This window comes from Lissotriton vulgaris, chromosome 2_1 (genome assembly GCF_964263255.1).
Source record: "Lissotriton vulgaris chromosome 2_1, aLisVul1.2, whole genome shotgun sequence".
Lineage (NCBI taxonomy): Eukaryota > Metazoa > Chordata > Amphibia > Caudata > Salamandridae > Lissotriton > Lissotriton vulgaris.
The window spans coordinates 380,288,590-380,304,818 of NC_141687.1; the positions used below are offsets into that span (position 1 = coordinate 380,288,590).

At 44.5% G+C, this 16,229-nt stretch overlaps 1 protein-coding gene across 4 annotated transcripts in view; it reads right to left on the reverse strand.

Annotated features, from left to right (window-relative positions):
* Nucleotides 1-13,879, reverse strand: part of SERPINF2 (serpin family F member 2) — a 301,526-nt gene extending 287,647 nt beyond the window's left edge. For 2 of the 4 annotated variants that reach the window (XM_086955201.1, XM_086955198.1), the window contains exon 1: nt 12,095-12,129. In XM_086955201.1, coding sequence (XP_086811327.1) covers nt 12,095-12,114 — 20 coding nt within the window. In that variant the 5' untranslated portion in view covers nt 12,115-12,129. The other 2 variants (XM_086955199.1, XM_086955200.1) reach the window with 2 other exon arrangements.
* Between the last annotated feature and the right edge of the window lie 2,350 nt (nt 13,880-16,229).

Genomic DNA, 16,229 nt, shown 5'->3' on the forward strand with positions numbered 1-16,229 from the left:
TAAATGGGTTATTGATTGGTTGCCCAAGTATTTGAATGGGAGACTGAGTGTGTGTGTGGGTGGCTGGGAGGTGTGTGACTGTGTGACTCTGTGCATAGATGTGTGAGCAGTTGATTCACTAGGTGTATGAGTTCAAGAGTGCATGTTGAAACAGCTATAAGGGCGATTGACTGTGTGCATGGGTGTGTTGGTGAGTGAATGGATATCTCAGTGCTACATGTCCAAGTAAGCACATATGTATAACACAGGGCATGTGAGAGTTGGCATGTATAAATGACTATACATGAGAGCCAGTGAATGTGCGAGTGGCTGTATGGATCATTGTTTACTTGTATCAGTGATTGTATAATTGAGTAAGTATGTGTTAGTATATGTTTGAATAAGTAAGGTGTTGTGTGTATAACTGTATAGTTGAGGAAATGGAAGTGTGATTGATTCTTTGCATGACTGACTAGGTGTGTGAGTAACTCCATGGATGAGTGGCAGTGTGTGAGTGTCTGTATAGGTGTATGAGTATGAGTGCATATTATAGTGTTGTATTGATGAGTGACTGTATGCATGAGTGATTTCATGGGTGAATGAGTGAATGTGTGTAGACCTAGGAATCAGTGAGTGCGTATGTAGTAACTGGTATTGGTGTGTCAATGGTTTCAAGAATGGTACTCTGTATTTAACAGTGGGTGTATCAAAGGGTATATTAGAGTGTGAGGAGGTGCATCGTATTATCACATGAATGATATCATCAGTGATGTGATCAGTGATGTCAAATGAAATGTCATCAGTGATGTCATCAGTGATGTCATTTGAGATGTTATCAGTGATGTCATCAGTGATGTTACTGACCATGTCATGAATGATGTAATATGTGACATCATCAGCAGTGGATTGCGGGTGCGCGAAATATAGTTTATTTATTTATTTATTTATGAAGTTTTATATAGCGCGAACTTGATCCCAAAGGATATCAGAGCGCTTTACAATTTGAGGCAAAGGAAACAAATCAGAACATAAGTCTAACATTGGATAACTAACTAACTAATGGGCATTGTACCACCATTAAACCGAATAGGAGAAAAATATCTCATATAAAAAAATATAAAAATCAGAAAAAGATACATTTTTCATTTACAAAGCCATCCTACCATCACTATTATTTTTTCCACTGTCTGGATAAAAGCAGCGGAAACAGGTGCCACCTAATCACCTGCCCTTGACAGAAGGATCACGAGCCATCTTGACTTAGTCAACGTACAATTGTAGCTTAAACCCAGAAAGGGAGGGGTGAGGGGGATGAAAAGGCTGCTTTCAATGAGGCATCGGAAGGTCATATTTAACAACGAAAGGTGACAGGAACCCGCACTTAATTAGTGAGTGGATATCCAGTATAGGTATATGTTGGCTAGAAACAACATGCTGTAAAGATACCATGTGCGCCGAACGCTGCTTTCCAAATAGGCACTTTCACCATTTGAATGAAAAACTGCCTGTCCAATAACTAACTATATAGGAGCAATTTCAATGGTTTTTTAAATGCTAATTCCTAACTATATAAGGCCTGAAACCTATGGTTTTTTAAGTGAATTTGCAAGGTTTTTAAAATGCTAATTCCTAACTATATAAGGCCTGAAACCTATGGTTTTTTAAGTGAATTTGCAAGGTTTTTTAAATGCTAATTCCTAACTATATAAGGCCTGAAACCTATGGTTTTTTAAGTGAATTTGCAAGGTTTTTTAAAAGCTAATTCCTAACTATATAAGGCTTGAAACCTATGTTTTTTTTCAGTGAATTTGCAAGGTTTTTTAAATGCTAATTCCTAACTATATCAGGCGTGAAACCTATATTTTTTTTCAATAAATTTCAAAGGTTTTGTAAATTCTAATAATGATAACGTTTATATATGTTATTATCTTTCTGGGACCACCTGAGCAGCCATCTTGTTTCTCAGGAGAAGTGAAGCACAAGAGAGCACAAAACAAGAGTGGAAAACGCGAAAAGGGGGCAGGGTTGAGACCCCCTGACACCCTAGCCCTTCTCAGGGGGTCCCAGAAGGACCACCAAGTGCAAAAAAAAGTACGTTTTTTTTTAAATCGCGGGGTACCCGCACGGTACGCGCATGGTACGGTGCGCGTACCACGCAATTTTTTTCGAATTATTATTTTATTTTTTTTTTGCCCTTGGGGGTCCTTTTGGGGGTCTCTACCCTGCCCCCTTTTCGTGTTTTCCACTCTTGTTTTGGGCTCTCTTGTGCCTCAGTTCTCCTGAAAAACAAGATGGTGGCCAACACTTCCTGGTTTGGACAGTTTGGAATGTTGACAGTCAACTGCCAGCCAATCAGAAACTCGCTCGCACACGTAAGGGTACGCGCACGTACGCGTACGGTACTCGTACGGTACGCGTACGGTGCACGTACGTCGGTGAGCACATATAGATATATAATTTGCTCAAATTCAATTTTCTCAACAACTACTGTAGGGATTTTCACCAAATATAGAAAAGGCACTACTGCATACCTGTCCCTACCATTTTGCCAAGTTTGGTGTAATTCCGTTCAGCCGTTCGGGCTGTAGCCGAGTCTGAAGGTCCCATAGAAAATGCCATTTGAAAATTTTCAAATTCAATTTTCTCAAGAACTACTGGAGGGATTTTCACCAAACGTAGCAAAGAAACATCTGCATACCAGGCTCTACCATTTTGCCAAGTTTGGTGTAATTCCATTCAGCCGTTCGGGCTGTAGCCGTGCCTAAAGGTCCCTATGGAAATGAACATGGGGAAAACACGTTTTGGGACCCCTCTTTCGGCCCCTGCTTGACGAATCCCCCCGAAACTTTCAGGGATGGAGCGGTGCGGAGCTGAACAAAATTCTGGAAAATTACACACAGATTCCTCGATCGGCGCCAAAGTTATTCCCAATAGAATGTTGAGCGCATATAGATATGTAATTTCCTCAAATTCAATTTCTCAACAACTACTGGAGGGATTTTCACCAAATATAGAAAAGGCACTACTGCATACCGGTGCCTACCATTTTGCCAAGTTTGGTGTAATTCCGTTCAGCCGTTCTGGCTGTAGACGTGTCTAAAGGTCCCATAGAAAATGCCATTTGAAAAATTTCAAATTCTGTTTTTCCAAGAACTACTGGAGGGATTTTCACCAAACATACAAAAGGCACTGCTGCATACCAGTCCCTACCATTTTGCCAAATCTGGTGTAATTCCGTTCAGCCGTTCGAGCTGTAGCCTTGTCAGAATGTCCCTATGGAAATTAACATGGGGAAAACACGTTTTGGGATCCCCCTTTTTTCTCGGCACCCGCTTGACGAATCCCCCTGAAACTTTCAGGGAAGGAGCGGAGCGCAGCGAGGCAAATTTAAGGAAGATTACAGAAAGTTATTCCGAATAGAATGTTTGGAATTTCCTATGGTAACTAGGTCCTAACTATATATACCTACTGGCGATTTCCTGAATTTCCTTCTCATTCCATGCAGGATTCTTTTTGCAGCGAAGTCACGGCCCCACAGCAGAGGTAATGATTTTAAAGATGATTTATTTCACACACCATAGTGCAAACGAACAAACAGGACGGTCTACTCGTTTCGGCTTCCAATAGCCTTCTACTAGACCATAGAGTCATTCATGTCTAGACAGTATTTCTAAAGTGCTCAGTGCTTAACCCCTTGTTTCTGTTTTCTATTTTTCAACAGCTAGACTGCTGATCCTCTTTGGCAAACATGGGTTGATTCATCCCCCATTTAGACTTTGCTTGTAAAGTACATTCAGTGCCAAAAAACTGCAGGTGCAGGATAAAAATTCATATATATATATATACATTTAAAACACAGAGTTGACATTTCATTTCATGTTAGAAACCCAATATCGAACGAATTACTTTGTCCCATCATTATTCTTATCCAATTCCCCATGAATTTTCAGTGCGCCTAGGGTCATATTTGCAATTAAACAAGCATCATTAAATCGTGTAATAGTCAATGATTCCATCAAAATTATTCAGTAAGATCTATAAAATGTAAAGTACAAATTAAGATCAAGATCAATTAAAAACTTCATTAATGTAGCCTTATATTTAGATATAATTTTCATGAGTCCACCAGTTGCTAAAGTAGGGGAGATGGAAAAATCAAAGTCCATGGGACAAAGGTATATATATATATATATATATATATATATATATATATATATATATATATATATATATATATATATATATATATATATATATATATACATAGTTATTTTTCCCAAGTTGTTGTTCAAAATTGAAGACACACTCAGCAAAGGATGTTTCATCAGAAACTTGACTTTCAAACCAGCATTTAATTCCAAACATTTTCCATAGCTTGATGCGTTTCAGAGCTCCTGCTTTTTCATCAGAGGATTGCTAACAGTCCACAGAAGCAGTAACACACCATCTTTTCCCCTCTGCATGTTGGGAGGTAACTGCTCTCAGGTGGGCCTCCCAAGTGAGTTCCAGTGCTCGCGCATGCTGAGAGTTGTGGTGTGTGTTGTGCACCATTAATTCATTTTTATCCTCCAAATAAAGAAATCCGCTGAATTTAACTGCTGTAAGTGCGGCCTTGAAAGCAGGGTAACATGGAGACACTCATATATATATATATATATTTGTCAGTGACAGCATTAACGTTTTGAACTAAAAAAAACACTGCAATTCACCAGTTATAGGTAGCAGCGCCCCCGCCATGCACTGCTTATGACCTCATCTATGGCATCACTCATGGCGTGTTATGTGACAGTACTGATGACATCTCAAATGACATCATTGATGACATCATCCAAGCTTCGCTTCCCTCATATTTCTGTATAAATGACTGTGACATTAGAGGTCTAACAGTAAGTATAAAATAGCTCAAGAGAGGATTAGGCATCATTAGTACCAGCACAAAAACAACTCCCTTAGGTGTTGAAAAAACACATTTTGTGCAACATTGACCCTGGCGCATACACTTTACAGATAGCATAGTTCACATTAAAATTCAACTAAAGATATATGGGAAACCCTTATTGAGTGTGGTGTTCAATCTGTATACAGCTGTTCAGAGAAAGCCAAAGTAGTGAATGCCAATCCAAAACAAATTTCCAACTACGGACAACTTTTATCTGTATCAAATCCGACACATACCGGCCCTACATTAAGAAATTAAGTTATCAGTAAAGAACTGAGTACTGTTTACTTAATGGAGAGAGCTCATTCTGTCCCACTCTGTTTGCAAACACTGAAACTCTCATGAGGCCCTGCCACCAACACCTCCCCATAACGCCAACTCCACGCTGCGCACAGCCTGCGGCTGTGCACAGTGGGGTGTTAGCCATAGGGCTTGGCCCTTGAGACCACAGCCCCAGGCCTGTTTTATTTTATTAAACCGTTCCCGGACTGCTTTCAGCCCCAGGTACCCCATCCCCCGGGTAAATGAGTAATTTATTGTGAGGGGGACAGGCGGCCCTCACCAGGCCGATTTCGGGCCCAGGAACCTCATCCCATGGGGCCAGCAGCAATTTTTATGCAGGGGAGCATGTGTTCTCATCCCCCAGTGCAGTTTTGAAGGGGGAACAGGACCTCCTCTCCAGGCAGATTTAGGTCCTGGGGACACCATCTCCTGGGGTCCAGCAAAACTTTTATGGGGGGGGCATGCAGCCCCCTTACCCGGGCCAATTTCTGCCCTGGGGACCGCACCCCCCTGTGACCCGGCAACATATTGAAGGGGGCATGCAAACCCCTTCCCCGTGTCTATTTCGGCCTGGGACCCTATATCCGGAGCCTGGCACCATATCCAAGGTGGAGAGGCGTACGTGCCCCTCCCCTTCTCAGGCTAATTTCGGCCCCAGGGACCCCATCCCCCAGGGCCTGGCACCATATTCAAGGGGGAGGGGAGACAAGGCCCCCCCTCCATGGACTGATTTCGGACCCTGGAACCCCATTCCCTGGGGGCCAGAAAACATACGGTGGGTGCCTGGGTACCCACCCAGGGCACCCACCACACTGTTGTTGGAGGCAAAAGGAAGGAGCCCCAAGGCTCCCAAGGCTCTAGCCGGCTCCCCGCATCCAGACGGGTGCTACACTTAGATCTGGGGAATTAGATCTAAAGTCCGCTACCAGCGAGCGGGAGCATTTGTGAAGCAAACTTGATGTTTGCTCCCGCTTGTCGAAGATTTAAAAATGCTCCCGCTAAGCAAGAGAAAACAGAGGTATACCTGCCCGCGCTGGTATGGGCAGGGAAATCGCTATGTCCTGGGAGCAGGCACCCATTCTGTGAAGGTTCAGCCTAGAAGATTGCTGTACCTTTTGTATGTCCATCCATTCGCCCAGCCTTTCATCCAGCCTCCCATACATTCATGCACATAGAAAATGCACATAGAAAATGCACATTTGCAGACACATAGCCATGTCACTCGTTCTTTCATCCATCCATGCAGTTGCTCATCTGCCAACAGCAAACTTATTTTCACATTTACCCAATGACACAGGCACACAACCAACACACAAATTAACCAATCAACTGAGAAGCACTTTCGCCTTTAAAATATCCAGGCTAATTGGCTTTGCCGGTGCTTGTTGTTAATTGGAGAAGATGTGTCAGTCCTTTAAACCAGTTCCAGTAATGTATCCAAGCTTCCCCCTGAGTTTTTGAGTGGTAGAGAAATAATGCCTTAAATCACTGATGAAAAGGCTGAGCATGAGGTGAACTCTTCGTTAGACCATCCTTTAAAACTGGCCATCATAAGGGCTCTTCCTGTGGTTGTTTGTGGTCGATTATTATCAGCACCTAGGCATAATTTTGATTGATAATTTGATCACTATCAAAGATCATGAACAATAGAAGATATTTGGCTAAATTAATGCAAAGATTTACGAATCTCTGGTTAAGATGCATATGAACTTCATACACTCTCTGTCTCTCTCTCTCACAAAGAGTTTGTTTCTTCGTTCGTTCAAAAATACTCTTATTTTTCAAAACCTACTATTCCAGTGAGCTGATGTCACTGGTCACCACCAACAATTGGAAATGTTTTCCAGTACCACTGCATGCTCTGAGGGTCTTCATGTTTTGATAGGGAAAAATCTGAAGGAAGAGGTTCAGGCCTCGTGCATGAACAGGCATGGTGATTACACAGCTGTTATGGTAGTCCTGTGCAGTGTGCAGTTTTGGGTTTGTTAATATAATTTTATGTTAATTTAATTTATAATGCACATGAATCACTCCAGAAGGGTATCTCAGCGCAGCGCAGCGGGCGCCACAGGCAAGCAGCATAAGCTGAAAAGTTCAGTTTTGTAAAGCTTCCTAAAATGAAAGTGGTCCATACACTTCCGTAGATGCGAGGGTGGTTTCAATATAAAGGGGCCAGATAGGAGAAAGCTTTCCCCTCAGAGCATGTTTTCCTAACGCAGGAAATAATTCAATGATTTGTGCACTATGCAACAGATCTTAAATATAATTATCTTGCGTATAGGAATCCAGTGGATTAAGCGTGAGAGGGGGAGAGAGGCTGGTCTGGCTGGCAAATTCTGAATGAGGCGAGCCGCTATGTTTTGGACAACTTGGAGTTTGTTTAATAGAGACTCGCTATTGACAGCCATAGCAGCATTACAGTAGTCGAGGCAGCTGATCACCAGTGTCTGTAGTAGGGTTTTCCGCAGAGAAATTGGAAGTAAAGGGAATATTCTGTGCAACCAACTCATCATATGAAAGCAGGTGCCTGGGGTAGCCACTACCTGATCTTTCATAGTGAGAGACTGGTCTAGGCAAATGCCAGATTTTAAACTGAAAACTTGGTGGTAGGTGCTATACCCGAGTCAGTTGGCCACCAATCTGGGGACCAGAGCAGTTGGGCTTCACCAAAGTGCATAATCGCCATCTTGCTTGTATTCAGCTGGAGAAAATTCTCAGTCATCCAGATCGAGAGGGATTTCATACCCTCAGAGAAGCGTGCTTCGGTAGTATGTAGATCGTTATTAAAGGAGATGAGAACTTGGGTGTCATCCGCAATGAAAGGGGAGTAAATCCAGTGGCTCTAATGGTTTTGGCAAGGGGGGCCACATAGATGTTAAATAATGTGGGGCTCAGACAAGAGCCCTGAGGCACCCCCTTGTTGAGCTCTATGGTGCGGGACCTGAAAGTGCCTAAATTGATGGTCTGGGTTCGATGAGTTAGAAAACTCACGAACCATTGTAGGGCGACGTCCTGAATACTCATCTCTTTTAATTTCTGGAGCAGTCTATGATGGGACACTGTATCGAAGGCTGCCAACAAATCAAGCAGCACTAACAGAGCAGGCTGATTTGTATCTTGGGAACTTCTGATGTAATCTGTTACTGCTAAGAGAGCAGTTTCTGTGCTATGCATGGCTCTATAGCCGGATTGGGAAGAATCTAGGAACCGGTTGGATTCTAAGTGCTCCATAAGTTTTTAGTTAAGGTGTCCTTCCAGCAGTTTATTAATCAGAGGGAGAAGCGAGATAAGGCGGTAATTGGATAGGTCAGAGCCAGGGAAAGTGGCCTTCTTACGAATGGGAATGAGCTGTGCAGCCTTCCAATCTAGTGTAAGCCTACCTGAGCTCATAGAAAGGTTTAATCGAGAGTAGATGGTGGGGACAACTGATTGGCCAACATTGCTGAGATCTTGGCTGGCACTATGTCTAAAGAGAACCCTGATTTGGCAGTCTTCAGCATTTCACAGACGGAGTCAGTCCTAAGGGGTACAAAGTTCTCTAGTATTGCCGAACTATCAACTTTAGAGGGGAAGCACTGGGGTTCTACTCCCAATTGGTCACTTGCTTCAGGAAATTTGTTGTAGATCAAATTAACTTTGTCTTCGAAATGGTTTGCAATGGCATCACATAAATCTTGTGAGGGGGGTATCTGTGTTCCAATCGGAGTGATGTCATGAAGCATGTATGTGTCATGGGGATTTCCACCAGTTCAGATGTGAGAAATCATTTGTTTGGGGGCTGGCTGACAGCACCATGCTCCTGGTGGGGTGGGGAAGTACACGAATATCTTGATACGAATAAACCTTCTTAAACTCGCATCTATGCTTGGACTAGCCATCACCTTAAGCATCCTAAGACAAGCATACTTGGAGAGGGAGCTTAGACCTCAAAAGTTCTTATATGTGATGTTTAGTTACGGCGCGATTTGTTTGCATGATACGTACATCCAGAAATGTCCTCATGCACTGATTTTAGATTATTCTGTTTTTTTGACAGCATTTGTTTGTTCGCACTCTTCACTAGCACCTTGTGGATTACAAACTATGATGTATTGGCCATTGATAATTACTATCTGCATAAATATTGTTACTTTTTTCCCCCTTGTTGCTGGTCCACCTCTAGTCCCTTAGTTTGGTGCCTGGCACCTGTTTGGTCCTGCATTTATTGTCCCTTAGCATGTGCCTTTTCTAAGTGAACATCAAAGGAACCCTTGTTGTCAAAGGCATTGATCCCTAGAGGTGTCAGTTCTGAGATGCAGCTGTAGCGACAGTTCTGTCACTGCCTTGGAGCTGCAGTTACCTCTTGCAGCCTAGTGCCTAATGCTCTCCTGCCTGCCCCCTTTAACCCGCTCTGCTCACTCCCTCTGTACCTGCTGGTTAGCACCTGAGATCATCCGCGTCACACAGTGAGATTCTAGCATTTTGAGAAAGACCACTTCATGCATCCTCAATCATTTAGTCCATCTGTTCGTTCTTTTCCCCCTCTTGGGTTCTCATTTCCCTGGCTGCTCCCCTTCTCAACGCTTTAAGGAGATCCTAGGGTTGCATACATAGGTATATAAAAATACTACATAATGTAACATTACCTTTTGCTGGGTTTGATCATAACCATGATATGGGATATTTTACCCAGGGTCAAGGACTCAATGCATGCATGCTTGATGACAGCGCCTGTCCCCCTGATAGGAATGTCTGCCCGTGGCTAACTACTCAAGGAAGCTTCTCTGTTAACAGACACTTCACCCAACCTGAAAATGTATCAATAGAAGAACACTCGACTGTCCCACACCTGCAAAGTGCTGGTTGAGAGGCTCAGTCAACTCGGAGCCACCTGGAAAAAGGTGCTCTTTGCCTTGGTAGGGGCTCAGTCCACTGATATGCTGCTGTTGGGGGCTGTGCTGGGCCTGTATGCGCTCAGTCCACAGGGTGACACCAGTCATTTCCATACCTGAAACACTTGGTCTTGTGCTTGGATAGGGACTTATACTACAGAGATTCAGCCACAATTTGATGCACACCTGATGCAGACCCTGTACATGCCTAGTGCCTAATAATCTACACTCTCTGAGGAAACTGCAAGGAAAACTTCTGATACACTTGAGACCACTTAGAAATGGAGGCTGGGTCGTACTGGAAACCATTGTCTGTCTAGGCAAAAATGTTCAAACTAGCCCCTTATTGCAGGGGACCACAACTAGAGCGGGGTACGGACATGCTGTTGCGTCGTGACAGACCATTCTGCTCTAAACCTAACCCCCTAGCCTGCAGCCCACCAGGAATATGCCAAAGTGGCAGAATAGCAAGCCTGGGCTTGAAAGGTGGGGTGGGGTCTTACCCCTCTCAGGTTCCATGCCTTCTCCCTGAGCTTACAAATTCCAACTTTCACAAGCTTATAGTGAGTGAGTCAGATAATGACCATTTCAGTAAGATTTAAATGTAACAATTCTAGGTGGAGTATAATGCTTATAAGAACTGTGGACAGTCCTGGTACTGTTTTAGAGAGCTCTGCTCCCTGACACTCACTTCATCAGCTTCCATCTGGGTGAATCTCAGTTTCATTAGAATCAACGAGAATCTTCCCAACCCAATATGCACCAAGTACAAAAACACACATTACATAGTCCTGGCTTTGCCATCCGTCACACCCAGCCATATTCCAAAGTCCGCAGTGCACCAGACACAACAATGCACCGTGATCCTGACTTGATCGGTAAGAAAGCCCAGAACTTTCCACAAGGCCCACAGTGCTAAGAAGCAATATAAATATCAGAAATGCGCTATTAGATTGCTGATAGCATTTGAATATTGTTTTAGCGATACAATTGCACTTCTCTTAGGGTTCAGCGGAGTATATGCTAAGCTGTGTCTGATTTTGAGGTAAACCCCGAATTTGAATCTTCTTATGGGGATAAGGGAACCCACCACCCAGGACCCTTTTGCAGTTAAGTTCTGATTGGATCCGCCTTAACAGTCTTTTGGGGCTCAGATAGAGCCGTCTTGGAACTTTTTTGGGGGAGGACAGAAAAAGGCTCCTTTGAGCGAGAGCTGCATTTATTTGTGTGTGAATAGGAACTGGTTGGGATTTTATTTTATTAGGTTTCAAGATCTCGCCATGTAAACAGTGCTTCAAGTCCTCGAGGAGAGGGTCTTCGTTCATTTTAACTAAAAGAGTCGAAATAACTCAAATGACAAGAATGGCTTGTAGAATAACTCTCCAGGACTTGGCACGTGTTCTGCTGGCCTGAGTCAGTTAGCAGCTCTCGGTGGATCAGCTCCCCTCTAGGCGCTAGACCTTGCTTTCAGACAAGACCGCTCTGAGGAGCCTGCAGCTCCGAGCCCAACTCCCCTTCGCCAAGCTCGGTGTGTAAGATTCCTGGCTGCTCGAGACGAGGCGCCCAGAGGCAGCACCTTCTTTCCGAGTACACATCAGAGAGAGAGCAAAATATCCCCCTCCCTTCCCCCTCAGAAGACTCCGCGCGCCTCTCACCTGTGTCCCAGGGATTGTGTCCTTCTCGGGCGGCAGACAGGGACTCCGAGGCACAGGACAGGCCCTGGGCACGACGCTGCACGGCGACCTCCCCCTGTCCAGGTGAGCGACGAGAGAGGGAAGGCACTTTACTCCTGTCAGTAAATATTGACCTGCACTACGTCCGGTTAAACATTGGATGTGATCGGGAACATGTTGCTCTGTCCACCCGCTGAATCCCCCTCCCCCTTCTCTTTTCCTGGTTTATCACACCCGTCAAACTCCTCGTGAGCAGTGTCTGACACCTACGGAGTTTATCATGAACATTTACTCAAATCTGTCCCCCCACCCTACTCATTCCATTTATTTCAATGTGTCCCATTGATTACCTGTAGCTTCTGATGTTCATTGATTCACCAAACGTTTTGCAATCGCATGCTGTTCTCACATGTTCTAACAAAAACAATCTTAAGTAAACTGGAGAACGTCCAGGTCTACTTCACAGGAAGTCACACAGTATTGGCAATCACTTCCCTGAAACAATTTAAAGAGACACCGCGTTCTGTATCTTCAGCAGCTGTGACTCTGCCCATGATCAGTGGAAGACCATCACGCCCAAATAAGAGACCATCAACATAAACCACGAATATGCCATACAGCTAGCGGACCACAAACATACCATGTGATGAGCATGCTGAAATTGGCTTCTTACTTGGGGATCACAAATATGTCTCCTGATCAGCAGATCATTAAAAACCTTCTCAGTAGCAGACTAGTAAAGTGCTCTGGACTGGACCGGCAGTAGTATGCCCTGTGACCAGTAAACTACCATAATGTCTGCTGATAAACAGGCCCCTAATTTGTCCAGCAACGAGTAGATCATTATTGTGCTCTTTGCCAATTGGTGGGGACTGTTCTTCTGACCAATAGACAATTAATGACCCGTTACCAGACCAATATCAAGCTACCTGACTCCAGAGATCACTAAATACCACCACATGACAGGCAGACCACCAATCCCCCCTTGCCAGCTGAAAAATATGTTTTCTAAGTGGTAGATCACCATCACATTTCCTGAGTAGATTAACACCACTGTTATCCCCGACAGGCATCCTTTCAGAACATCATCATGCCTCTGAAAGGACCTATGGATAACCAACTGCCCCTTGACCTGCAAAGAACCAACATGCAGCCAAAGCAGTAAACCATCAAAATGATATCTGACCAGCGACAGACCAATGTGCTCCTTGACCAGGAGACCGCCAACTTAGCAACTGATCAGCACACTACCAAAAGCCACCTGAAAGTCTGGCAACTCTTATGCCAACTGGTCCTCTGACCTGCTGAACACCAAGATGCCCCATAACCAAAATACCAATGTGCACCCTGACCTTTAGATTGCCAATGTACCACATGACTGGCTGCGATCAATGGTGCTCCTAATCAAACACACATACGCATAAAATATGACCAACTCTCACCCCTTTATGGGGTTGGAACTTCTAACCTCCAGTTGGGTTGGCAAATATTTATCGGAGATATCTGGATTCACACTATTCCATTATATATGATACCCCCATTTCTTTAATTCTTACACTTTTTTAAAAATATGTGTTTAATATACATCAGATTAAATAATTCATTTATTTCAATGATTCCTTATTTATTGGGGATTGGATTAAAAACAATATTGTCTACAAAGAAACACATGCGACAAGTACAACCTTTCCATTGCACAATCTCTCATTCACAACAATTTCCAGTCTCATATGCCTCTTTCGAGAGCGCCACTTGCATGCAAAAGTGTTATGCGGTTAATATATTTCTCCACAGTTCAGTGTTTAGTCACACCTTTCTCGAATGTTCTGATAACAGTTTTAGATCAGAATGACTTTCTTGATCCCTTCTCTAAAGGTCAATCAATCTTAAAGTCTCGTTCTTAGTTTTGGGAGTGTTAGCCTTTTGCAGGATAATTAAAAGTTACCTTGTTTGCATAGTGCCTGAAAGATGTCTTTTTCTCTTTTCCTTAGGATGTCACAGCAAGTTGGAGCCGGGTTCCAGGCGAGATGAAGACCAGAAATCAAATCCAGATGAGGTGAAGATGGGAACGAAGCTTGTCTTCTTGCAGGTTCTTTAAATACTGTACCCAGTACCGCCGGCACTGTCTAACTTCAACTGCACACAAGGTATTGGCAGAACCGCAATAACAGCAACACGTTTAGCTGGCCAATGTTCATCGATCTCCATTTCAGAATATTTATTTCCACTTCCTGCACTGATACGTTCCACAATGCGCTGGCCGGACTACACCAGGACACTTTTCGAATAGGAGTTCTTCCACTCTCTACCTCAGATGTTGATTTTATTCCGGGCCTGCGCTCTGTGAAATGTTGTTCATCGCTAGCAGTGGCGTTAATACAGGGCCCCACAGACCCTGCGGTGCGGGGGCCCCAAGTTCAAGAGGGCCCCCTCAGCACAGTACTCTGGCTGGAGAGCTCCTGATTGAATCCGGAGGAGGCACCTGCACATACCTTGCAGGGGGGCCCCTCAAGTTTCGTTACACCAGTAATCGCTAGTAAGACCTCCACTCAAACTGGCCTGCTTTTTAGGTCTCGCCTGTCAATGCGCATGCGCATTGAGCGGAGCGAGACTATAGGGGCTTAAACAGACTTTAAACAAACTGGCGATTTGATGAAGTGCGCGTGCGCTTTTAGCTCAATGCGCAAGCGCAATGAGTTAATTTGCGCGTGCGAAGCATCAAATCGCCAGCCATCTATTGCCCAGCGTGGTGCCGCCAGCAGCTCTTCCCGCTCCGCCCCCTGCTACATCAAAGGCTTTCACGGCCGGTCGGCCGTGCGTTCAGTTTCATGGCCGGCCGGCCGTGTCTCCTTTTCTTTTAACTTGTTTTAAAAGTTATTGCCTACTTCCTTGTTTAATCTCATTAATGCTACCGTTAGTCTTGATGCTTCGTGTATCATTGTTCGCTATTTCTTTCCTGAGTGTAACATTTTGTATCTTCATTTTTTTCACGAGTACAGCACTTCCGCATGCTTTACTGTTTAGTTACAATCAGGAATCTTTCTTTTCCCGGTTCCCGACCGTACACTTTGTTTCAAACATCAGTATGGGACCACTGGAACTATACAACCCTATAAGACCAAGTCAGGTGGCAGGGTGACAAAATTGCACATTATATGCGGCAATCGTGCAACACTTCTTTCCACTGGAAGAGGCTCTGTACTACAGCATATTTCGTGTTTATTATTCAGGCTCTCGCTGGTGGTAAGTAAACTGCTTCCTTCTGCCGTAGAGGCCTGCAGAACCCCTACGCTGTCGACGTTTCTTCGGCTCCTCCACATTAACCCTACAGTGGATGCAAGCCCACTAAGTCACCAGACCCGGCTAATGTAGCGTCATCTCCTCCCCGCCCCCCCCACCCACCCCGCACCCCCACCACCTTGTCTGGGGGCTCTTCAACAAAAGTGGGCACAACATTTAGTCAAGAGGTGGCTCCAGGCTCTTAGTCGGGTCTGGGGCAGCCAGCAGCGTTCACCACTTATAAAGCCCCCTGCCTACCCCACCAGCAGCATTCACCCCATTTAAAGAGACCACTTTTCATTCCTGCAGAGGGGCCCTGCCCCACCAGCAGCGTTCTCCCCATTGAAGAGCCCCCTGCCCTCCTTGCAGAGGGGAGTCCTGCACGCCGCAGCAGTGACGGTGGGGTTCACCCAGGGCTTTAAGTGGACTGAAAAAAATGGAGTTTCTCCAAAGGGCGTGGCCGATGTGATTAAGGGCGTGGCTTATAAACATGTAACCTAAAAATCTATGCTTGCATAGTGCGCCGCCTAACTTGAATTTGCTGTTGTTTCATTGTATCCAGATGTATGATCACAGCGGGCTACGATGCTTTTCCATCTGGCTTCCTGCTCCCCATGGGATAGTTAACAGAGTGGGGTTGAAGCAGCAATCATGTGAGACCGCTCTGGCAAAAGCAGCCCCCTGTCTGTGGTGCACTAGGCCGTCTTCTAATTGGCGGAGAGCATTTCAGTGCCTCCGTGTAGCATTTTATATAAGGCACTTAAGCTGCTGGCGGTGATATTCGAAGCTCCCTGCTCGTCAGGCGATAGGTAGTCTCAAACATCGAAATACTGACATTTTCTTTTTTTCACCCAATTTCTTTCTTTCTGTCCAATATCTTTTCCCCTTGGTTTTAAGCACATTAGACTCGTTTTCAAGATGCCCATTAAAACGAACAAATGACGTGTTTATATAAACAGCCACAACGACACGTTCAACAACTGCTCTCTTTCATACAGAGAACAATTTAAAGCTATTTTGTAATTTAAATAATCGTCATTCTTATTCATCTGAGGGAAATGCAGATTTTGTAACTTGGAATAATTCTGTGGCACAACCTTATCAGACATTCTAGAAGTCTGTGCCAGTACAGGGTTTAGACACCTGCTCCCCCTCCCCCGCCCCCCACGCAGCATCAGACCTCAATGGAATGCCTCCTAAGCTGCA